This window comes from Sebastes umbrosus, chromosome 3 (genome assembly GCF_015220745.1).
Source record: "Sebastes umbrosus isolate fSebUmb1 chromosome 3, fSebUmb1.pri, whole genome shotgun sequence".
Taxonomy (NCBI): domain Eukaryota; kingdom Metazoa; phylum Chordata; class Actinopteri; order Perciformes; family Sebastidae; genus Sebastes; species Sebastes umbrosus.
The window spans coordinates 2,916,614-2,942,786 of record NC_051271.1 but is presented as its reverse complement, the minus strand read 5'-3'; the positions used below and the strand labels follow the sequence as shown (position 1 = coordinate 2,942,786).

The 26,173-nt window shown below is 41.9% G+C and overlaps 1 protein-coding gene and 1 long non-coding RNA gene across 3 annotated transcripts in view; one reads left to right on the top strand and one right to left on the bottom strand.

Annotated features, from left to right (window-relative positions):
* The window catches only part of LOC119485161, a 569,585-nt gene that overhangs the window by 2,384 nt on the left and 541,028 nt on the right, over positions 1-26,173 (bottom strand). The window lies entirely within an intron of this gene.
* LOC119485150 (voltage-dependent T-type calcium channel subunit alpha-1I-like) overlaps positions 1-26,173 on the top strand; it is a 281,128-nt gene that overhangs the window by 211,294 nt on the left and 43,661 nt on the right. For both annotated transcript variants that reach the window (XM_037764502.1, XM_037764501.1), the window contains exons 22-30: positions 3,803-3,981; positions 6,268-6,394; positions 8,872-8,997; positions 10,146-10,235; positions 14,631-14,823; positions 16,467-16,618; positions 19,120-19,229; positions 21,994-22,127; positions 25,440-25,510. In XM_037764502.1, coding sequence (XP_037620430.1) covers positions 3,803-3,981; positions 6,268-6,394; positions 8,872-8,997; positions 10,146-10,235; positions 14,631-14,823; positions 16,467-16,618; positions 19,120-19,229; positions 21,994-22,127; positions 25,440-25,510 — 1,182 coding nt within the window. The remainder of the gene's footprint in view (positions 1-3,802; positions 3,982-6,267; positions 6,395-8,871; positions 8,998-10,145; positions 10,236-14,630; positions 14,824-16,466; positions 16,619-19,119; positions 19,230-21,993; positions 22,128-25,439; positions 25,511-26,173) is intronic.

Here is a 26,173-nt window from a genome sequence, read left to right as displayed (position 1 = left end):
CCTAGTCTCTCGAATCGCGACGCCACGCTACCAGAATGCATTGCGCAGCTGCTTACATAGACAATGAATGGGGGGCGTGGAAAGCACGGAGGCTGTGGACACACACCATAACCCTCTCTGGTGCCAGATCATGGTCCAGTTAGCCCCACTCAGCTACCTTGGTGACTACCTCAAGAAACACTAGATTAATGATTATAAATATGTTTATTATTGATCTAGTCTATTTGTAAATTTGGCCATGTGAGGACACGTTTAGTGTCCGATGTTAATGCAAAAAGATCAGATATGTCTCACATCCATTCTCAGATTCTCCAAAACAAATAATCAGACTCATCACCAAAGTCATTATAGTATTAAAGCAGTCCTGCTGTACCGTTGAAATGTGGGTTGGAAAGGTATAAAGAGAATAGTGGACACTCAGAGATCCATTATGGTCATTTCCAAGTCAATGTGAGCTCGTAAAATCCCGTTTTAAACATCAGATTGCAAAACTAACGCTGAAGTGACGAGTGCAATAATTGCCATATTTTCTTCTAATAAGTAATATTGCAAATGTAGTTTGAATGTAATTTAATATTAACCTGACATACTCACCCTGTCAGCCAAAGCACGACTGGTACTTTGAGAGGAGAAGAGCAGGCTTTGATAATGCGCTGGCATCGACCTGCTATAGATTCCCCATGCATCATGTTTTATCAGGGCGATATTTGATCTGCTTAATGGAGAGCCCTACGGCGCTCCGACGGTCCCGAAGGAGCTTCGCTATTAATAACAGAGCAGACGTATTATAACTCGCTATCCAGCCTGTCAAAACATGACAAAAGACCTATCGTATGGGATGTGACAGTGACTTACTGCCGTGCAGATCTCACCGGCGAGGACAGATGAAATATTTTCTTACAATTTGAGTTTTGGACCATGTTGGCTGTCAAAACAAGGCGGAAAGATCGTCTGTTCCTAAACAGAGCTCTGTGAAATTCTGCAAACGGACAACTTCAGTTAGTTTTCTGATACAGTATATAAGTCTTTCTTCATCCTTCTCTCCCTTTATCTGGCTGTCTTTGTTCTTCTTCCACTTTGACTTCATTTCATCCCATTTCTCTCTATTTTTTTTTCTGTCTTTGTCATCGTCTTGACGCCCACCCAGCTTCTACATTATTTCTATAGAGTTAGGATGCCCTGACAACAGTTGGCATGGCAGTATCCGTTATCACGCTTCCACCGCTGCTTCTGTCGTCACTCACTTTGAGTTACTGTGGTGACAGTCGTGGTGTTTGTTCAGAGGTGGGATGTGTTGTTGAGGGTTGCCAGCAACACGATACAGTAGCAGAGTTTTATATGAGCCTTTCTAGAAGACGATAACAGGGTCGATTTTGACTGAAGCCTAATAGGAATGTCTAGGAATACCTCGCTAACCCTGCTGCCCCTGTGAACTGGAAAAGTGGAAGATAATGGGTGGATGGATGGAATTACAAAGAGGCTGGCCTCAATGTTGTTGTCCTACTCAGTCGCTCATGAATATTGTCTGAACTATATGATGTGATCGAGCCTGGGATATCTACTGCTAATACAATATTTCAGATCAGAGCTGCTGTCACATCGTTGGCACAGTTTCAAAAGAGGATAATTGTGAGTAGGTATAGTAAGATCATTAAAATGAGTTCAGCTTGTTCCCTTGAGGAAATACACCACTGAAAATCTATCTTTTAAATATCAAACACATGCCGCCGTGTGTGAGGCTTGAAAAGTGGCTCTTAAAAGTCAATAGTTAGTCGGACATAATTTTTAGTCAGCTTGGATTCGCATCTGTCACCGTGGATACCGATGGTGCCTGGGAACCAGACAAATCTGCAAGCTCATGTTTTATTTGCTCTGGCAGATGCGTCTGGTGGATCATGTTGTAGGAGGGATTTCAGAAGTCTCAATGGATGTTTTCATATAGTTTGACACGTTCCCAGTGACAACTCTGCATCACTATTGTGATCTATTGTAACGCGTCTGAATCCCAGCTGACTACGGCTCATGAAGGAGCATGCTACAACGTTTTCAGAGCCTCCCTTTACCCTCTACATGTGGCATCTATTCCATACTCAAAATATTTTTCAGTGGCTTATTTTGCAGCAGTGTGCCATCATTATGCTTGTGCCGTGTTCCCAAACAGATGCAGAAACACCATCACCACTTAATCCCACCTCTTCCCGAATTTTCCGTTGTTCCACGTATCTCCGCGGTGGCATTTTCTGCCAAACAAGGCAGACGAGCCCGCTGCGTTTGTGCTCGTTGTGTTTCAAAATGACAGCCACACGCCGCGTTGTTTTGCCCGGAAAGCACCTGACAGATGTCGAATGATGTCGAAACATCTGCCATGCGACTTTTCCTCCAACCTCACCAACTCCTTTTTTGATTTCAAAACTTTCTGTTATTTTTTTTTGAGCCACTTCTGCCTTTCTCCTCCGCCCCTGACTTCCACATCTCATTCCTCTCATTGATAGCTGTCTCACTGTTTCCACAAAACTTGTTGAGCTCCTCCACCTCACCCATACCCTCCTTTTTCGTTTCTGGAATATCCACCATTAGGGCTCACCTAGTGAGCGAGACCTCCCATCCAGCTGGAGCTACAAGGTGACAGACTATACATCTAAGACTAAAGTGAAATATGTGCAGCTGTGATATTTGCAGCTCCAGTCACATCAATATTTCGTCTTGCTTGGCCTGACAGTGTACAAGTGTCTGATTTACTGTTAGAGGATTTGGGACAGACTGCTGAAGAGGCAAAGTGCAATGTCAGCAGTCCTAAATACTGTAACTGAAATTTAAAGAGAGAAAACAGACGTTTCCTCTCAGTTAGAGTACAGTCAGCAAAATGTCAACATAAAAGCTGGTTAACTGCACAAAGACACTCTGATTGTTTTGCTGCGGATTCATCGTTCCAAAGACCATGAAGCATAATTAGAATGTGGATGTGTTCGTAGACAGTCCAGTGTTGGGGATTTCTACTACTGCCAGAAAAGTAGTAGACTCGCTTTCCGTTTAATCGCCTTTAATTTCCCCTCCTCTCCTCATTTCCTTTTTTTATTCCTCCCCTTGTCTTTTCTTTCCCTCTTCATTTTGAACATGACTCTTCTCATATTGGGGTTTAAGAGCTGTTGCTTGTATTTCTTGCCTCCTTTCATCTTTTGGATTTAACACCTCTCTCCCTGAATCACACACCTCTCATTCTCCCACATTTATTACTTTCATTTTTGGCTTTCAGATGTCTCCTCTTCCTCTTTCTCCTCTCTTCTCCTCTCATCATCTCTCCTATCCTCTCCTCTCCTCTCGTCTCCTCTCCTCTCCTCTCCTTTCCTCTCCTATCCTCTCCTCTCGTCTCCTCTCCTCTCCTCTCCTTTCCTCTCCTATCCTCTCCTCTCGTCATCTCTCCTCTCCTCTCCTCACCTCTCCTCTCCTCTCATCTCCTCTCCTCATCTCTCCTCTCCTCATCTCTCCTCTCCTCTCATCTTCTCTCCTCTCCTCTCATCTTCTCTCCTCTCCTCTCCTGATTCCTTTCCTCTCCTCTCCTCTCCTCTCCTGATTCATCTCTTCTCCTGATTCCTCTCCTCTCCTCTCCTCTCCTCTCCTCTCCATTCCTCTCCTCTCCTCTCCTCTCCTCTCCTCTCCTCTCCTCTGCTGACATGAAAATGAAATACCTGTTTGAGAAGCTAAATGATAAATCTGAATATCAAAGTGTGTGTCTGTGTGTGTGTGCGTCCGGCCACACTACCTATGTGTGATTCTACATGTCCGTCTCCCTTCATCTCCCCAGGTGGTGTCCATGGGTCTGTACCTGGGGGAGAAAGCCTATCTGAGGAGCAGCTGGAACATTCTCGATGGTTTCCTCGTATTCGTGTCTCTGATTGACATCGTGGTGTCGATGGCGGGCGGGGCTAAGATCCTGGGGGTTCTCCGTGTTCTCAGGTTGCTCAGGACGCTACGCCCCCTCAGGTTAGGAGGTCATGTGTTCTGTTTTTCATATCTGTCTGTTAATGGTATAGTGTGTAGGATTTGGCGACATCTAGTGGTGAGGTTGCAGACAACTAAGTACTTTCCAAGACTGCGGTAACGTGAGCCGCCGAGTGTTAAACTGCGGTAACGCCGTTCACCTCGCTCAGAGGCCATCCTTACTATGATAACACGACTTTAGGAGCAACAGAATTCAGATGGCGGCAGGCGGTTTAGCACTCTGTAGCTCACGTTACCACAGTTTCACAAGCGTGTCGGAGAACTACGGTGGCTTTCAGGTAACCAAATCGTGAAAGTCTCTCTCTTTGGTTTGTCCGTTCTGGGCTACCGTAGAAACATGGCGGTGCAACGTGGAGGACTCTGCGAAGAGGACCCGCTCCCTATGTAGATATGAAGGGCTCATTCTAAGCTAACAAAAACACAACAATTCATAGTTTCAGGTGATTATACACTAATGAAAACATAGTTATGAATATTAAATCCCATTTATAATAATAGATCACCCAAAATGCTACACACTGTTCTGTTAAAGCAGCAGAGCTTAGCTTAGCATTAAGATGGGAAACAGCACCTGCTCTCACAGCAGTTGCTAGGCGACCAGTTGAGACTCCAGTTACTGGTCCCAGCCAAGGAAAAAATCCAGCACATAACCCCCCATAAAATTATAATTTTTACATTTGGGCTTTTATACGGATTAAACAAACAAGCTATAACATGATGATTAGTGAGCTTTAAACAGATTTAGTTACCGTCAGACGGAGCCAGGGCTGTTTCCCCTGTTTCAGCCAGTGTTTGTGCTAAGCTAATCGGCTACCCCACAAAGCAAATAAGCATATTTCCCAAAATGTCAAATTATTCCCTTACTGTTGCATTCATACCAAGAGCGAAGCAAATTATCGCCTCGCTGTAGTCGCGTGAGTTGGATCGCCAGTATCATTTGTTTTCATTTGCGCTGGAGAGGAGAAGGAGCTTGACTCCACAGATACCAACAACTTTTCTTTCCGACATTTTCGGCATCAACCATGGAAGAAATAACCACTGCTGCTGCTTTGTACATATTGTGGGAGTCCCAGATATGTCACAAAACCAAAAGCCGTCGTGTATAGGTTCATAACATCACCGATATCTGCAATAAACAGATCAAAAGGATGCTAAAATAACTCCACAATGTTGCAGATTTGTAAAAAGTCTGAATTCATGCTTTGTCAGGTCTATCCTTAAGACGACAAGGAAACAACTTTTAAAATGCTTGTTTTCTGAATGGAGTTTGCATCGAACGACGCAAATTTTGCGTGTGCGCGTTGCGTCATTCATGCCATTTGCATCGCCCGGCGCGAATTTGCCTCTTTGCATTGACTTTGTATGTAATCGCACCACGCGAAAAGATTGCTTTGCTCTTGGTATGAAAGTGCCGTTAGAGTGTCATTACTTCGGAAAGCAGTGCATACAAGAGGCACTTACAGAATGTACTCTGTAGTAAACAATTACATATATTAGAAAGAATACAAATTATTACATATTTTGGTCAAAATCAATGTTTCTGCTGTCTTGGATTTAGTAATGTTGTTATAAACATATTACAGCATTTATTACATATGGTTCAAGACAGTCTTTCCAAACCTTTGTGGCTCATAAGGGAATGTCAACTTGCCCCCACTAGACACATGTTACATACAGGATGTTTATGAGTCGGGAACAATTCAAGCAAAAGAAAAGTAACAACAACTTAAAGAGGTAAAATTGTTCATTAATTAATTGAAAACCAAACATCAGAGAATTGTATGAAAAAATAAACCTAATTTTGTGAAGCGGGTATGAAATTGTCTTTCTGATTTCCTGTTCCATTAATCATTTCATGACAGTCAAGATTTATTTTGTGACCCTCCCCCACCCTGGGGGCTCCCGACCCTGCTTTAAGATATGTTTTTAACTATTTAGTGGCTAACATTACCTGACAGAGCAGTTAAGAAAGGAGCTGAGATGGAAGAGAGGGTTCAGAGAGCTCAAATTACATTCAACTAAGGTCAATTTAGGTCTGAATGAATTCAGTCTGTACTGTATGTCATTACCACAACTGCACCAGCAATCTTGTACAGACAAATCTCTCTTTTTTTAAGCTGTTGATACTGCATCATGTGCGTAATTTTAAAAACCAATTAAAACTGAACTTGTAAGAGGGGAAATGTCGGAATGTCTACTTGATTTAATTGAATTGTCTCGACTTTAAAAACAAACCGTGTCTTCTGCGTCTCTCCCTCGGTCCTTCAGGGTGATCAGCAGAGCTCCAGGGCTGAAGCTGGTAGTCGAGACCCTCATCACGTCCCTCAAGCCCATCGGCAACATCGTCCTCATCTGCTGCGCCTTCTTCATCATCTTTGGTATTCTTGGCGTTCAGGTAAACACCATCTAATATGGATATGTTCTCCGCCGTACAATTTAGATTTTTTTGTGTCCGTCTTTTATTAATCAGGGGACTTCACAAGCCTTTGACAATCTATGAGGACTTCTTTTAATTGGACCTGAGGTGATCAAACTATTGCAGATATATTACGACCTAACATAGCGACCCCTGTGCTCACCACGGCCCTATTAAGATTTTATTCACGGGAATTTAAGTAGGTCAGAGTATAGCTCACAATTGTGCTCTTAACTTCCATCCAGAGCAAAAAGTAAAAGCGAGAGATTAATCATTAAACATGTGGACTGTGGAGGACATGAGATGGAGCTGTGTGGCCCTGTTTGCACCCACAATGAGAGCACGTTCTTACAGCATGGCTGAGGAGGCTAATTAGAGCAGCATCCAACAGGAAGAGGTGTAACGCTAACATAGTTTAAAAGACCAAGTTTTGCTCTGCACCTATCCCTGCACATGAGTCACATAATGATCCACAACCTCATCAATCATTTACAAGCCTTTTGGGATTTGGGATCAATAAAGTACATCTATCTATCTATCTACAAGCAAAAAAGGCATCATACATTTTAACTCATTCTTACTCCCAACTCATTAAATACCGCCGCTTGGTCAGTGCCCCTCGGCGTCTGATACTGACACACCGAGGCACCCTTTAGCGTTTGTATGAGACGCACCAGGCTTTCAGCTAACTCCAATGTAAACCCATCCACGTCACTATTAGACAGTCAGAGCAACTGAAGAGAAAACAAACAAACAAACACAGGACTTTCACCCGTCTGTCCGTCTCTCGTGTGAAACAATGTTGACTTATTTTACCTTACTTTTGGTACGTAACTTCCACACATACGCCAACATACGCCAGTTACGTAACAAACGTACTTATTTCAACCCAAACTATGATCTTTTTTTAAGCCTAACCAAGTAGGGTTTTTTTGCGTAGGTAATCTCTATAAACAGATTTTGCATTAATACATTAGAGGCAGGGTTAACGATGTTCTCCAGTATACATTATTTGTTATATTGGTTGAAATGGTCTTTACACCCCGACAGCGATCCATTACTGATGAGCTCTGAAAAAGGACCGGAAAAGAGCCGTCATCTGTAGCTGCTGTAATCCTGTAAAAACGTCTACCAATCACTGCCTCGAGGTCTGCTTGGAAAGAACCAATCAGATGCCTCCCTGCCTCCCTGCTCGTACTCTACCCTTGGCGTGCACCAGCCTGAACTCAAAGCGCGTCACCGCCGCAAGTTTCCTGGAGAATGGAAGAGAAAACAGGCAGAACGCATCGGCCGAAATGCAATCTTGGAACCCGTCGGCTATCATCTGGCGATGATTTAACTTTTTACTGGTTTGAAATTAGTTTGTAAACTGGCTACTTGTGCAACAATCCTTTTGTACACGCCGACTCTCAACTCAAACTCCAGTCTCGCATCTTAAGTTGCTAATCGGACTGTAAACAGAGTAAACATGAGCAGCACACGGAGAAGGAAGTCTTGGCCCGGATATCCGCTGGCTACACCGGAACCCCAGAAATCTTGCCCCCAGTGGCGTATCCGTCACCAGACCACTGGCCATTGGGTTCCAAGATTGTTACGGAAGTAAACCAAAAACTAAGTAAACCTACGTTGGAAGTTTATTTTGAAAAGAGACTGTATGCATGTTACAAGTGGAAACGTATATGCCGTCCCTGACACGTCCAAAACTGATATTAGAGGGGTACCTAGAGCGTCAGAGTTTGAAGCTTAGTAGGGCCACTGACCCAGCGGAGGTATTTAATGAGTGTTGTACCTTTTGGGATTAAGTAGTGAGACTTTGGGACTCAAGAGCACAGAAAGAGTTAGCCCCAAAAGTTTGTATTAACATTCAAACAAGCTCTATACTCTCTCCATGAACAGAACATATTATTTCTACACAAAAACAAAGGAAAACAATTCATTTCCTTTCCTTCACTGTCCTGTCAGAAATGGCTGATGCACAACAGGCTATGTCATTAGTATTCTATATTTTTTTTATTCTATTTACAGGCGAGTTCATAAGTCTTGCAAACGTACAGCTGACTTGGCTTTCCTTGTTTTTTTTCATTTCATCAGTGCAGTCCCGCATTCCCTTTTGCTTCTAGTTGTCAATCCCACGCTGCTCTTCCCCACAAAATCTCACATTATTATTCTTCCTGCATCTGCCGTTATGCATTATTTTACTCACTCCCCTCTTTGATGTGTTCAATATGATTGAGAATTAAAAACATTTTCTCTCGAGAGGGAAACCGCACTGTTCATATCAAGTGCTTCACTTAGGCTTCATCCGAGCACTAATTATGAAAAGTACTTCAAAAGCTGCATGGCAGGAAGCGGGTACACACCAGTGTTGTCATGACTTCATCAAAATACATCTTCGTGCACTGCTGCTGTCTCTCACTTTTCCTTCTCTCTCTGTGTGTGTGTCTTTTCCTTCTCAGCTCTTCAAAGGGAAGTTCTACTACTGTGTGGGTTTCGATGTGAAGAACATCACTAACAAGTCCGACTGTCTGGCTGCCAACTATCGATGGGTTCACCACAAATACAACTTTGACAACCTTGGACAGGTACAAGAGAGAAGAAAAGACATCCCTGACTCCCCGTCTGGATTGTTTTGAACACATTCACGTCAACACAAACAATGGTGCACATAAAAGTGGTAATAGTAATTAACACATTTCTACTATACTAGCCAAGAAGAATAACTCAAATGATATAACTATGATAGTAAACTGCACATAGACAATTACAAAAGGCACCCTTCTAAAAAAGATTAAAAAAATTCAGGTATAACTTCAAATATGAATGTAAAAAGATATTGAACATGTTATTTTGTTACATTAGGAAAGGTAGTGTTGAATTAAGTCCTATTATAGCACACTAACAAACAACGTCGTCACAGCTGACATCATTATCTCTATTATATTACTGAATATCATAATACAATCAATTAAACATGTTTTCTGCTCTAAACAGTCGGTGGTAAAAGTCCTCCGGCACACAAGGGAGGGTTTGAAATTCAGCAGCTTGTTTGGAAGAAATAAACAAAGAAGTTCATTGCTAAAATAATGAATATAATAATAATGAATTAACAAGCAAGCAGACTAAGTAAGAGAGTGATACTGTAGATTAATGCTCAGCTACACAATGTTCAGATTAAAATATTTAATCGCAGTTAATCACATGATTCTCCATAGTTAATCACGATTAATCGCACAATTTGTATCTGCCTGAAATGTACCTTAAAGGGAGATTTGTCAAATATTTAATACTCTTATCAACATGGGAGTGGGCAAATATGCTGCTTTGTGAGAATGTATGTATATTTTTATTATTGGAAATCAATCAGCAACACAAAACAATAACAGATATTGTCCAGAAACCCTCACAGGTACTGCATTTAGCATAAAACAATATGCTTGAATCATAACATGGTAAACTGCAGCCCAACAGGCAACAACAGCTGTCAGTGTGTCAGTGTTCTGACTTGACTATGACTGGCCCCAAACTGCATGTGATTATCATAAAGTGGGCATGTCTGTAAAGGAGAGACTCGTGGGTACCCAGAGAACCCATTTACATTCACATATCTTGATATTAATCAATAATCAGCAGCAGTAGTTTAGAACTAAGTCAAGTTGTATGTGTTTGTGTGTGTGTGTGTGTGTGTGTGTGTGTGTGTGTGTGTGTGTGTGTGTGTCTCTGTCTCCTCCAGGCTCTAATGTCCCTGTTTGTGTTGGCCTCAAAAGACGGCTGGGTCAACATCATGTACCATGGACTGGACGCAGTGGGGATAGACCAACAGGTGATAACAGACACATACTGCAGACATATACAACAATGGTCCAAACGTGTGTCATTACACTGACGCAGACATTTCTTCATTCTTCCATTTTCCAACACATATTTGGATCTGGTTCGCCGTGGCAAAAACTAAGCAAAGTAGCCCACATGCTTAGATCTCCAGCCACATCCTCCAGCTCTTTCTAGGGAATCCCACGCATTCTGATGAAATCCATCTTTCTGGTCACCCCGGGATCTCCACCCAGTTGGATGTGCCCACAACTCCTCCACAAGGAGGCTTCCTGATCAGATCGCCAGCTAGCTCCAACAGAAAAATATTCAGTCTCCACCTTATAGATGAACTAAAACCGGATGGCCTAAGATGCTGTTGCAGCAAGTCATCCCCTTCAAGCACCTGCTTCAAATGTTATCAGCCGATTTAAAGGACGTTATCAGCGGTTATCAGCCTCTTAGATATGGGTTACGCCGTATCCACACTGAGAACGCGTCGGGTGTTCACACCAGCTGCGTTTCTGCTGCTACTGCCAGCCCTTTCTTTCTACATAGAGTTTGCCTTTTAATGGCCATTTCATTTCATTATAAATATCATTTATATTTATTTTAGACAGAAAGGTTAAGAAACGTGTGGTAATTTGTAAATAATAGTAATAATCCACAATTAAAACCCCGTACTATATTCATTCATGGAGCTCTCCAAGTCACTGCATGTTCTAGGACACTGTCCTGCAAATATTTCAGAAAAAAGCCTTGTGTTAATAAATGAAGGAATTCTGTCCACGCTTCATTTTTTTTCATCTCCGTAACATATTCTATAGATACAGACATCAAAAATGTAGTAATGTTGCTGATATGATGTCAATATGAGACGCGCGTCTCACGCTCGCAGTGTGGCTGCTCTAACCTGTTAACACGGATGCCGAAATAGAAAACTACAGGTAACGCAGCCGCCAGGCGCTCCTGACGTTCCCAGTGTGGCCGAGGCTTTAGATGGGGCCTGCTACACCTACTAGTAGGTTCAGAAGGCCATTATCATGTATTCACATGGTTGATATGATACGAATACAAGAAGACAAAGTTAAGCGGCGACCTCTAGTGGCTGTAGTAATTATGACAGGAGCAAAGGAGGAAGTCAGGTGACGCAGGGCAACAATGTCCTTGTAGGGAGGAGGTCGGGGTTGGATGGGCCCAACACACAAGACTTGTTTCACCCAGGAGGCCGTTGTTTGTGCCCCGTTAAGTTACATTATTAAGTTACATTATTAATTTACATACATAATGGGACTTAACGTTCGTAACGTAACAAACATAGGACTTATTTAACCCAAACCACGATCTCTTCAGAGATAGTTAGGATGCAAAATACAGTCGTGCCACTCTAATGCGTAATGCACTGGTTCAGAGAAGCTCAGAATTTCAGCAAACTTCCCTTTAAAAGCACAAATCATGTACACATTCACACACATGACGTCAAAGTCCGACGACACGATGCAAATCAGTCTGCTGAAGTGGCTTCAAAGTGAACGGTTCCCTTTGGAATTGGTTTTATTTGAAAATCTATCAGGGAATCTATTAAAGAGAGGGCATTATTCTGGATGATTCAGTTTCCCCGCCTCAGGGAGAAACCTCACCGCAGTCCAACATGGCACTGAATGACTAATCCTATTTGCACTCCACCCTGCGCTTTCAACACTCAACGCTCCTCCAAATTGAAAATCTGACTCTCATCTCCGGTTTTATTGCACCTGAACTTGATTTTTTGTTTTGTAATGACTTCTTTGCGATGACTACCCCCACACCCAATCATCCCGATCTGTTCTTCACATTGTCTCCCATTTCCTGCCTTTTCTTCTCTTACCCTGTCATCCTTTTTTACCAGTATAGCAGCTCCAGGACTTTTGGACAGTACTGGCTGTGGAGTGGCTTGGTTAATTGGAAGACCGTAAGAGGCTTATAGTAGTATTTCAGATGTTCTTCCAAACTGGACAAAATAGATGAGTTCCACTCATTCACTGCTTCTTTAGCAATGAGAAACTAATATAGAATTTTTCAGGAGAAAATAAAACTGATATTTAAAAAGCACCTCTCACATATCACATATGAAAGAGTTAAAATATTAACAGTTAATACAAAGAGTATCTTAAATAAACCTCGTAAAAGAAACAGCAGCAGTCACTCATATCTAATAAAATCAGATGAATAAAAGATCCCTTAAAGATGTTTCTCGTTGCTGTGGGTACCCTGTATCAAATTCATTAAACAGAGGATGTAAAGGGGTCTTGAACTATTAATGTTGTTTTCCTCCTGGTTTGTGTATTGTACAGCTCCACCAGCTATATTTCTGGGTTCCTTATAATCTTCCTGGCAGTGTTAACTATTTTTTGTGAGCTTGCTTTTGCTCCTAGCCCCCACATTTCCATACCAGCATGTGATGTTGTAGGAAATAATACTTTCCACCAGGCTGATGTAAACCATCCTCAAGACTTCTTTGCTCACATCAAAGCTATTTAATTTCCTTAAAAGAAACAACTTCACATTGTCTTCTTAAAAATGTAGTCTGAGAGTTGATTAAAATTTAGTTTATTGTTTAAAATCATTCCTAAATATTTATAATACCTACTCTCTCTACAGCTATCAGTTGTAATTGGCTGACACATTGGTTGCCCGCCCCCTATCGTTGACAGTAAGCTCCTTAGTCTTGTTAGCGTTTATGAGCAAAGCTCTTGACACCATGTTAGTGGATTGTTGATATCATTAATGTAGGAACTCTGTAATACATCGTTACCTTTAAACACTAAACCCACCATCGCCATGTCATCTGCATACGTTCGTTACATGCATAGTGCCCTTTCAAAATAAACTTCCGTTTTCACAGGAAGTTAGGTTTACGCAACACAACCACTTAGTTACGGTTAGGAAACGGTCACGGTTGACGTTAACTTCACTGTCTATTGACTCATGTGACTCACAGGACTGAAGATACTGACGAGTCACGTGACTAAAGACTGACATGACATAATAAGTCAACATTACTTTTAGTTTCACACGGGACACAAACAGCGGACTACTGGTTGAAAGTCTTGTGTTTGTTTGACCCATCCACCACCACGCCCTCCCGCCCGCCCTGAAGGGTTACGTAAGTCTATCGAACTACTCTGCATGTTGAAAAATGACACTAAAGGGGTACCCAGTGTGCTAAGAAGTGACATCAAGGGGGTCCATACTGTATGAGACGAGTTAGGAGTGAGAACATGTCGCCTGTGCACACAAACACATAAGTGACTAACTCAAATAGCCTCCACTGAGTGCCATTGATTAAGGCATTCATGCTGTTGTGGGCTTGGAGGGCAGTGGTGGCTGTTGTTACCTTGAGCTTCCTCCAGGCTCCTTCAGTGTTTCTATCCCACTCTGCCTTCTGCAGCTTGTTCATCCATTCTCCATTTTTCGCTTTACTTTCAGGTTTGTTTTTTCAACTTTTTTCTGTCCGCTCTTCCTCTTTCCAATCACTTACATTTTTTCTCTCTACTTTGGTTTCCTCTGTCCATTCTTCATTTTTTTTTCTCTTTTCTTGGTGATATTTCCCCCTGATAATGTCCCTTTCTCCTCTCTGCCTCATCACTCTATTTTCATTTTCTTTCCCGAGCACCCAATTTGACTGTTATCAGGCCATTAAATAGGCATTATCAGTTGCTATAAGCACCATAGATGTGGGTCATTAAGGGGCCTATTACGCCTACTATGTTGTAAAAGTGAAAGTGAAACTTAAAAGCAACACGTTCTAACATGTAAAACTGAATGAAACGTCACATTTTGAATACAAACAAAAAGGCTTCTTTAGGTTTAGGCAACAAAACTACAACTTCTTTAGGTTTAGGCAACAAAACTACAACTTCTTTGGGGTTTGGCAACAAAACACTGTACACAAGTTTAAGGAAAAACATCGTGTTTCAGGTTAAAATAACTACTAACACAAAGACAACTACACATTGTTGGTTTCACACGGGATGCAAACTCTGATCTCCTGGGTGAAAATCAATGTTTTGTGTCCCATCTATTGTCCCCGACCTCCACCACTTATGGAGTTTCACACCAGGTCTATACCACAGCACCTGACTTCTGTCATAATTACTACGGTCTCTAGAGGTTGCTGTTGTGTTCTTGTATATCTTCTTTTGGTGATCTACCATATGAATAGATGACAAAACCTACTAGTGGTTGTAGGCCCCTACTGGCCCACATCTATGGTGCTTATGGCAACTGATAACGCCTATTTAATAGCCTGACAACAGTCTTATCGACTCTCTTGGTAGTCTTCTTCCAGTCCTCTCTCTTTTCTTGTATAGTTCCTTGTCTCATCTCTTTTTTCCCCACTCTCCCCACTCTCTCTTGTTCCCTCCAGCCATCGATCAACAACAGCCCATGGATGCTGCTCTACTTCATCTCCTTCCTCTTGATCGTCAGCTTCTTCGTCCTCAACATGTTCGTAGGCGTAGTGGTGGAGAACTTCCACAAGTGTCGCCAGCACCAGGAGGTGGAGGAGGCCAAGCGGCGGGAGGAGAAACGCCAGCGTCGCATGGAGAAGAAGAGGAGAAGTAAGGCCTGGGGGCGGGGGGAAGCAGAGGGGAGGGAGAGGGAGAATGAGAATGATGTTTGGAGAAGAAATGAGGTGGGAACATGGCAGAGGGAGGAGTAGAGGCTTTGAAGTTCAGGAAGGAGAGATGAAAAATACATGAAGAGGAAGAGAAGGATTTGGAATAGAAATCGGGGTGAAATGAAAAAAAATGAATGTAGCGTTGGGAGAGCAGGAAAGGAAGAGGCTGTGAAAAGGAGGATGGATGGAAAGAGTCAAGGGGAATATGGATAGATGGGAGCGAGGAAGACAGATGGACACATACACCTCCTGGGATAGGAAGAGGAGCGGAGGGAGGACTGGATGATGGAGTGATGGGAGTCCCTTAGGAAAAGAGGAGTATAGGGGATCAATAAACAAATAGAAGAAAAGCGGAGGGTTGTCAATCGATTAAAGTAGTTAATTGCGATTAATCACACATTTTTTATCTGTTCAAAATGTACTTTAAAGGGAGATTCATCAAGTATTTAATACTCTTATCAACATGGGAGTGGACAGATATGCTAATTTATGCAAATGTGTGTATATATTTATTACTTGAAATCAATTAACAACACAAAACAGTGACAGATATTGTCCAGAAACCCTCACAGGTACTGCATTTAGCATAGAAAATAATGATTATCATAAAGTGGGCATGTCTGTAAAGGGCAGGCTCGTGGGTACCCATAGAACTCATTTTCATTCACATCTGGAGGTCATCTGGAGTTCAGAGGTCAAGGGACCCCTTTGAAAATGACCATGCCAGTTTTTTCTCGCCACAATTTAGCATATTTTTGGAGCGTTATTTAACCTCCTTCACTTCAATGGTTGGTACCAATGGATTTCTTAGGTTTTGTAGTTTCAAATGATGCCAGTATCTTCACTCTAGCTTTAAAACTGAGCCCGCTACAACCTAAAAGTTGCATTAATGCATTAAAGAAATGAATGGCATTAAAATGAATTTGCATTAACAGGTTATTATTGCGTTAACTTTGGCAGCCCTAGCAGGAATAGATTTAGTATGCAGTACACAAATATATTAATATAAAGTTCTAATTTCTTCTCTCATAAATGTCTGACAAGATGTAATCCAGCTAATTAATTAATATGCAACATAATAAGAAGAAGTAAAAGTTGACTTGAAGCTTTGGACTCTTTCCTGGGTATAATCCAAATGGCATGTGTCCAAGACGTCTAATTTGATATTTCATATTACAAATTCGCAATTATATGAGTCATTATTTCAACTCATTTAAAACTCCTTAACCTCCAGCTCACATTTATCAAACTTTTCTCTTCATATTATCTCACAGTTTTATCTCCCTCTCCGTCTTTCCTTCATTTGCTCTGCCCCTCGTTTTTTCACCCCTTTGGCATAAATAAATCATTAAATAAATCACACCCTGCATCGCTCTCTCCACACTCTTAAACCAAATATCTATTTTTCTCTCTTTTCCATATCTTATTTCACTTCTTGTTTTTCGTTTCCTCACTCCTGGGTTCATTTTTCGTCGTCTCCTCCTACTCCCTTCTCCTCCATATCTAAACTCCATTTTTTTTCCATCCGTCTCTTTTGTTTTCCTCTTTCTCTACCTCTTTCTCCTTTACCTTTTCTCTCTCCAGAGGCCCAGAAGCTTCCCTACTATGCGTCATACGGCAAAGCGCGGCTGGCTATCCACACTCTGTGTACCAGCCACTACCTGGACCTGGTCATCACCTTCATCATCTGCATCAACGTCATCACCATGTCTCTGGAGCACTACAGCCAGCCACAGGTAACCACACGCGTCCCGATGGGGATTGAGGGATGGTCGGGGTGTGGGTGGTTGAGTGAGACAGACATGGCAGACCTGAGTGGGTGGTGGTGGTGGTGCACCATCTGGGCAGGGTTTTTTTTTTTTAAAAGTGGGCACTCCCAGAGACAGGCTGCCAACCTGCTGCTCTGAATCAGCAGCAAAAACTGCCAACAAGCAAAACATTTATCCACGTGCTGGAATACACAACAATCTGGCAGATTGGGGTATTAGTTACGTAAAATGTTTCTCAGAGGCAGAGATGCTCTGGAGCATGAATTCAGTTTGAGTTAAACTTAAAAACCAGGCCTGTAGCGTGACGGCGGTAAACCGAACCACCATATTGTCCTCTCAGGGGGGAAAAGGGTCTAAGAGTCCACGTCTTAGCAGAGCTGTACCACCAGATATGCAGCCCGGTCGATGCTTTGTAATGCCCCTCGGCGTCTGACGCAGACTTTCAGCTAACTCCAATGTAAACCCATCTGCAGCGATATTAGACGCTCAGAGCAACTGTTCCGTCAGTCCATTCACTCCGTCCGTGTTGGGAGGAGGTCGGGGACAGATGGATGGGTCAAACACAGGACTTTCACTCAGGAGGCCGCTGATCGTGTCCCATGTGACACTAAAAGTAAGTTAACTCACGTTACATACTTATTCTGCCTCCGTGCCGGCGACAGCTGTGGACAGAGGCATGATGTGATTGGGGTTGTCAATCTGTCTGTCAGTCTGTAGTCAATCTGTACGTCCGTCCGACCGACCCGTTCTCGTGAATGCGATATCTCAGGAACGCCTGGAGGGAATTTCTTCAACTTAGCCATAAACGTCCACATGGACTCAATGATGATGAACTGATTAGAATTTTTATTAGAACTTTTTTTGGCCATAACTCATTTTGACTTTATTCTCAAAATGCAAATTAAAAGAAAAAATCTTCCTCCTCATTTGTTTCCCCTCACGCCTGTTGCCCTGATACTCTTCCATAGTCTCCTCGTCTTACTCTCGGCAAGAAAGTGAATAAGCCTTTTTCCCAAAATGTCAAACTAGCTTGACACACCGTAGTTTGACTGAAACCGTACAACATCAGAACAGCAGCGGGCTGTGTGGAAACTCTTCAGATGAAAACACATGATGATTAACTATGGGATAATGTACACCGCATCGGGATGCAGCATCGCCCTGAAGGGGATTCTTTCACAACAATGACCCGCTAGCTGTACATTTTCCTGCTTATTACACACTTTTTGACACGAAAACGGACCGCCAGAGTCCGACATCAGAGCTGCGCCCATAGCAACGGTCTATTATACATAGCAACGGTCTGTTTTACAGAAATTACAGACCGCAGAACGCCGTGATTGACCAATCAGAATCGAGTATTCAGCACAGCATGATCACTAAAAATGAAAAGTTTTGTCTATGATCAGACTCTATAGATATATTCTATATATTCTATAGATGGACTAATGATATGAATGGATACCCAATAGCTATAAGACACCACCGGTGGTGGAATGTAACTAAGTACATTTACTCAAGTCCTGTAAATTTGAGGTACTTGTACTTTAGTATTCTCTCCTTACGCCACTTTATACTTCTAACTATAACAGTAAAATCCTGCTTTAACATGATATAATATATAATAGTATAACAGTCACATGGGATATACTTTTACTACTTTAAGTATATTTTACTGATTATATTTACATGCTTTCACTTAAAGTGGCAAAGATTTAAGAGGCGACACCCGATTTACTGTAGGTAACAGCAAATGTGTTTTAATACTGCAGGTCCCACGTCTTTACAGTGTGGTGTTAGTACTATTACTTAAGTAAAGGATCTGAATCTGCAATATTTTGTAGTGATGATGTGGTGATGTATGATATATACATATTAGTATTTAATGTACACAGTAAATAAACTTACTGAACTGAATTGTCTGTATACTGTTAGCATAAACATATAGCTTAGCATGTATGTTTTGTTCTTCCTGAATTTGGCTGCAGCGGTTGTGATAATAAGGTTTAATTATGTGCATTGAACATTACAAGAGAGATTTTCTGTTTGACTCATTAATACCAGTGTGCCAGATAAAAAAATCTGTTCCTCCCCAGAGCCTGACATAATTTAGTTGTCGGTCTCGATTAAGCTCTCGTCTATTAAAAGAGATCCATTGGCAGGATGACGGAGCAGATTCTCTGAACAACAACTCTCATCCTTCCTCGTTACGTTAGTTTCTCTCTTCCTCTCTCATCTCGTACAAAAGGTTCTTTTATTGACGTGACAGAAGTTAATCGCTTTACAGTATCTTGCTGTGGACAAAGAAGTAGTTATGCTATGAACTGTGGTAGAACAAAGGATAATTCATTAGTGAATTCAGAGATGGAGACAGAGGAAATTAGCTGTCTATTCCTCCTCCTGTCTGTTTCTCTTTTTTTTCTAACATCTGTGCCTCTTCAACTCTTGTCTCTCTCTCTCTATCTCAGTCTCTGGAGACTGCACTGAAGTACTGCAACTACTTTTTCACCTCCACGTTTGTGATCGAGGCCACTCTGAAGCTGGTGGCCTTTGGCTTTCGGCGCTTCTTCAAGGACAGGTACAAAGGGGACACTCCCAACTGTATAGAGTTGTGTTGGTGAGGTTTATGAAGCTATACCAGGACACTTCCTGCACATTTAATATGATACCACATTCTTAAATGTACATCATTTTACTAACACTGCTGGAATTTATTGAACAAAATGTGACCTATTGTCTCTCCATGAGGATTACTTCACAAATAGCTGCGAGCGGTAGCCTTAAAGGGACTATTTGTAACTTTCAGAAATGCTTGTTAACAGCGACACCTGCGGCCGTGAAATCAACGAAAGTCAGCGTCAGGCTCGTGCTTGTGCTCGCTCTAAATGGACATGAACGAGCATCGCTCAAAACAGTGAGGCGACACACGTCAGCTAAAAGCACAATATCACTCTATATTTCAGCTGCTTGGCAGTAATGTTAGCTGACCAGATGAAGGTCTCTCCATGAATCAATGCTGATACTTTGTTTGCTTCTCCTGCCTCAGCGCAGGCTTCAGCAGCGGGGCTACGCAGCGAGAAACTCGTCTCCCTCCGCCCGCAGCCGGAGAGAACAGGAAGACACCGGCAACCGGTCAGTAAAGAGACAGTAACGTTTCTCTCTGCGGAGCCCCGTTACTTCCCAAGACACGGGAAACCTCTGTTGGTCTGGAGGAGCTGCAGCAGTTATTTCTGCACAAACGTCCCCTGTACATTCACTAGATATTCTCAGAGCTAAACTAACTCTTCTGCAGTGTGGAGTGAGCGCACGTTCACGTCTAGAGGGGGAGCGAGTACACAAGAACGCGTGCGCTGTCTGAGTGAAGGTGAGCAGGCAGAGGAGACGAGACAGCGGCCACACATGAGCGCGCATATGCGAGCGTGCATGTGTGCCGACCCGCTACATTTATACGCTTAGAAAGTTACAAACAGTCCCTTTAAACGTCCTGTCATGTGACATGAGTAATCTTTAGGACTGGTTTGGTGCTGAAAGATTATTCTGAAGACAAAACTCTTGCTTTATATGTTACACCTCTTACCTATTATTTGGTAATGAGCTGAGAGATTTGACAAAAAAAAACAAGATCTCTTATGAATATGAATATCCAGCCAGTTACTGTAGAGTAGAACAACTGCAAAAAACTCACACTAATAATCTTTAGTAACTTGGGATAGCTACCGGGGAAAATAAAAGCACTATAGGACAGTAGTCTAAAAATCCGTTACTCTTAACACTTAAATACACATTTGCCAGATCTAAGGGAGTTTTCTTTTTTCTTTTTAACTCAATTTACTGCTAAATTGCTGCCTGGTGTTTGATTCTCCACAGTTAAGGTGTCTTGTTTTAGATAATATCTGAGTTCTAGAGCAGCAGAGCTGGCCCAAACAAAACGGGGTCGCTTTATAATAACGCCAGGGTGGTGATAGCACGAAAAGACAACAGGATAGAGAGAGACGGCAATTAATATAAACGACAGATGGATAATATGACTAAAAATGTTTCTGTTTACATGAAGACAAAGAGACAGTGAGACAGGCAAAGAGCATCAAAATAGCTCGGAAGAAACAATTTTGCAAAGAAGGGAGGTCAGAAAAAAAACAAACAAAAGCAATTTCCTCCAGCACACCCACAATACTAAACATGGATCGGAAGCTGCAATAATAAAATCTGCATATTAGGGTATCTCAGATAATATTCACCAACACCATCACAGCTGCTCCACCAGCCTGTGCAGAGAGAAGGACCCCTCACTGGACTGTTCAGGTGTTGGGTGGAGATATTGAAATCTATTCATATTCAAAAGAGTTTCTGCACCTGCACAGCCTCAGCGTGAATCATTTCTTTAGTCTAAAACACTGTGTGTTTATATGAGTTATTTATTTTTCACTTTGATTCAGTGAGCAACACCATCACCACTTTGTTTAAGACGTCAACTGTGTGTCAAAATCTTGGTTTAATCATTTTCCTTTAGTTGTCGTTTGGTGTTATCATAGATCCAAATCCAATCCAACCCTGTCTCCTAATAACTGTGCTTATACTACTAATTTGAAACTGCAAAATATGTTTTGTATGAAATGTAAATGCTGCAAGGATTACGTTTTCAATCATCATAATGAGGAAATGTCTGGCAAGTCACAGAAAGATCTTCAAAATGTTCACCGGCAACGTATTTCATTTGCGTTCCCACATTATCCACTCAGAACATAACAAGTCAACAGTGACTCAAAGCACATCACAGGACCTGTTCACTGTATTAAAGCGGCAATGGACAAATTCTTTTGCTTTAACTCATCATTGTGAAGTAAATGTTGATTGCACATTATAATGGCTATGGAATAATGACACCATCTGCATTTAGATTGGTTCCCTCGCTTTCACTCTGCAATGCTGTCTGCCACCGGGTACGATCTCCTGGAAAAACAAAGTCTCCATTTACGGCATAAAGGAAGTGCTTCAACCGTTGCGTGACCAAAAAAGGAAGAGGATATAGAGCCAGTGTTTTGTCCGTTCTGGGCTACCGTAGAAACATGGTGATCACATTCAAACAATCCAACATCCAGCTTGTTGTTCAGCCCTGACATGACGAGAGACAAGATAACAAACAGAAACAGGAAGTGATGATTGTGAGGCTACAAGGTGGGGATAGTGTTGAATGGAATCATGCAAAGTACGCATGAAGTTGATGTAGAACATTAATATTCATTAGGAGATGACCATAACACAGATCCTACATGTGTGTAGCCACATGCCGATCTAAGTATTCTGATCATGGCTCACCTTCACTTTGGACTTTGTGTGTGTAGGTGGAACCAGTTGGACCTGGCCATTGTGCTGCTGTCAGTGATGGGCATCACCCTGGAGGAGATTGAGATCAACGCCTCCCTCCCCATCAACCCCACCATCATCAGGATCATGAGGGTACTCAGGATAGCACGAGGTATACACACACAAAGACACATTTCAAACACGAACATGGTGTCCGCACACACATGTTCTCCTAGAACTGCATTTGAAACTGTTTAAAAGGTTTATTTTTCATATCTTCTGATGTGTTCTCTGTTCTGCTCGTTTTAATTATCTGCTGAAGCTCAACACTTCTTTTATGTTTACTAGTTGTCGTGATCAATTAGAAATAATGGACGTCTCCCAGCACCAATTTCACTGATTTCCAACATGTTATAGATTTCAGATTTTATTTTTTAGATTTTATTTGTTTACACATATAAAAAAAGGTAGGAGTAAATATGATGGAGGCGTGCAAAAAAACCTCAGTGGGGCTCGATCAGGGCACTCTCCAATGCATACCTTAATCAATTTTAAAAAGTTAATAAATTATTAAAAAGGATGGTAAAGAGATATTGAAGAAGAGAAAAAAGAAAAAGATATTGGCATCACATGCATCCCAAAGACAAAATCAAATGGAGTTAAGATTCACATTATAATATCATCAGTAAAAACTCATTATCAGAAAGCAATTTACAGAGATAATCCATAAGAAAAAAAACATTGGGGAGATAAAAACAAACCTTTAACGGCTTTTTTAAATTGTTCTGGTGACAACTTAAAAATATGAGATGGCAGAGCGTTCCATAACACTGAGCCTTGGTAAATTAAACCAAACTGTAACTGAGATGTTCAACACATAAAGAGGTCTGAGTTTGGAGTTAGACAAAGCTCAATGAAACACTGTTCATCTCATACCTCATGTCTCATTTACCGCCCTATCGTTCTCCCTGAATAAAGGTAAAGCTGATATTCCTATACTTTTTGAATATGACTCTCGTTCAGCCTCTCTGTTCTTATTATTCAGAGGGAATACGGGACTAGCTCTCTGGGCGGCACCAACTCCTCTTAACTTTTCACTGAGGAGGATAGCGGCTAATTACATCACTCCTCACTTAATCCTTCGCCCTCTTACCGTCGCCCTCTGCCCTCCGTAATACTGCCCAGGGACCGCTGAGTGGACCCGTGGGTAATATGCTAATCAAACAGTGATGATTAACAAGCAAGCGGGGTATTTGATGAAGAGCGTGATGGCTACCGGTGACTTTTAGTCTCTCCCTCTCCTCTCATAACAGTTTCACCACTCTGCCTGAATGTTAACTTACTTACTAAGAATATTAAGATGTTTCATCATCATCTACTTCTTTCACAAAGCAGAAATTTAAAAAATACAACAAACAAAAGGAGAGATTTAGCTTCACTTTTTTGAATATTTTTTTAAAGTAATAAGCTGCAACTGTTTGATTTTTATTCATCTCACTATGTTTTGTTGTTGTTTTACATAAACAACACAATGCTGATTTCACCTGCAGTGTCTTCTAATGAATGTGTATTATATTGAATACATCCATGGTACTATAGTGTTATTTCCAAAGACAAGGGGCATGTCATTAGCTCACTGTATTATAATGTGGATTTACAGTAACAATAACTTCAACATTAAACAGTGTAGTACCATCAAAATTACTTCACACATCAATGATCTCATGGTTGTACTACAACATTTAGTTTGGAAAAAAATATGATTTCGCATAATTTTGGTGAATTTTTAATGGGAAAAATATTCAATAACTTCAGTATTATGCAGTGTAGTACCACCACAATCACTTCACACATCAATGGCCTCTTCAACGATGGGACTCACGGTGGAGTGCTAGATCCAAAGTCCAATAAGCATAAACATGTGATAGGGTAGCACATCCCAGGTTTTATGGGATTTATGGGAATTATTTGGGAACCAATCACTTTTCTTTTCACATGTCTCTAGATACTGGGACTCACAATCACATCCCAGCCTATAGAGGCTATGCCTGTGATTGGTCCTTGTATCTAGAGCCATATGAAAAGAAAAGTGATTGGTTCCCAAACAACCAGATCCAACTCCCAGCTGTGTGTTAACTCTGCCCTTGTGTATATTACTGAACTGAATCAGTTTACTTCTCAGGATCTGTAAAAGGCTCCCTGCCGAAACATGTAAGTGTATGTCTATTGTGATGTGAGCCAATTAAACAAGTGAAATGTATTTTGTCCTCCTTGATTGATTGAAATGTGGGACATGCTACCCTATCACGTCTTTAATGCTGCTCCTTTACTCCTCTTCTAAACGTATCGTCGGCTGGTGAGGATGCTGACTGGCACCTCTGGCTTTAGCCTCAGTCTTTTAGCATGAGCATTTTAATATAAGCTTATGCTCGCTACTGCTAGCGACGGCCGTCATTAGAGAGCCATAGATTAAAGGTACTATGTGTAACTTTCAGAAGATCCTTGTTATTAATGACACCTGTGGCCGTTAAGTGAACTGCAGTCAGCGTCCTGACGTCTCTCCACGTCGTCCATTAATTCCTGATAATGGACACTTCGTTGGGCATTATCCCTTAAATAATGTTCTGTAATGTAACTGTATTTTATCTGAACACTGTTGGCGCTTTAGGGGAGCTGAAGAGAGGGTAGGCACTCGGGAGCGCGCATAAACTTCATATTCTTTGGATTTTCCCGGCAAAACAGTCCCCGAGTCCTTCACATAGAAATCAGTACACAGGCTGTTATAGGCAACCGAGAAAGTAGGGCAGGGTCTCAGTTTTAAAGTTACGTTACAATCCGTACACACATCGGCAATATCAAGCGATTAAAACACGTAAATTGTTACATATAGTACCTTTAAAAAAATGACTGCAAATTACAAATAATGAATCTGTCACTGTTATCATTGTAATCTGCATCAGAAGTTTCCAACAAGTGGGTAGTTAGCATAAGAAGCTATTGATTGAACAAAGAGACGAGAGTCACATAAGTGATGTTTTAGAGTTGCTCTAACCATGATGCATTACCGCCACTACATCCACCTTCTCTCTCACACACACCACCAACCATCCTGCCAAAAGTCCATCTCCCAGGAGGTTTTATTGTCTGCAGGCCGTTCCCCATCACAATACGGCCGTGGTCTTTTTTCTCTCTCTGCTGCTGGCCGCGTCCTCAGCCATGTTCCTCCAGAAATTGGACCGCTGGGAATCGTATAGGGTCCATAATGGAGCCTCGTGAACTGATTGTTTGTTACGCCTCTCATCCTCTTTTTCTGCCCGCCTCTGAGATCGTTCCCTCTGCCTCTGTGGCGTCTTTTGTCTTGCTGTCCATTATTTCACTTTCTCTCCCTCTATAGGCTGTTGTTTATCGTCCAAACATACACACATGTAGACATACACAGTTTGTGCTAACACCATCTCACTCTGTGATCTCTCTCTCTCTCCAGTGTTGAAGTTGTTGAAAATGGCGACCGGGATGAGAGCTCTGCTAGACACGGTGGTCCAGGCTCTGCCTCAGGTAGGTGTCATCACACACACACACACACACACACACACACACGCACACGCGCACACACACACACGCACACACACACACACACACACACACACACACACACACACACACACAGACACACAGACACACAGATGCCATCCCTCAGCACCAAGGACTTAATTCACATTTGTAATATGATAAACGATCGGCGTTGATAGAAGCTCCCTGAGAATTCTGACTATGTGGAAGGCAGTTCATGACAGAATTTTTGCCCCCAATGTTACGACACCTTGTTAACTTTCCACTGTTCTACTCTCATTTATTCGGGAAATATAAAGACCTCTGTGGCATTACTTTAAGATGTTTCATTCCCACTGTTGCTAATGAGACAAGAGCAGCTAAAAAGTTCTGCTCCCTTGGTTCACTAAAAGACTTTTGTTCTGCAGCCTTTGCTCAGCGTTCCATATAATAAAGTTTTTGGAATTTCTGGAATACTGTGGAGTTTTGAGAGCAGCATTTCAACCGTGGGATTACACATTTTTATGCCTCTGTGCCGGCGAGAGCCGTCCCTCCGTCCGAAACATTCTTGTGAACACAATATCTCAGGATCACCTGGAGGGAATTTCTTCTAATTTGGCACAAACGTCCACTTGGACTCAAGGACCAACTGATTAGATTTTGGTGACC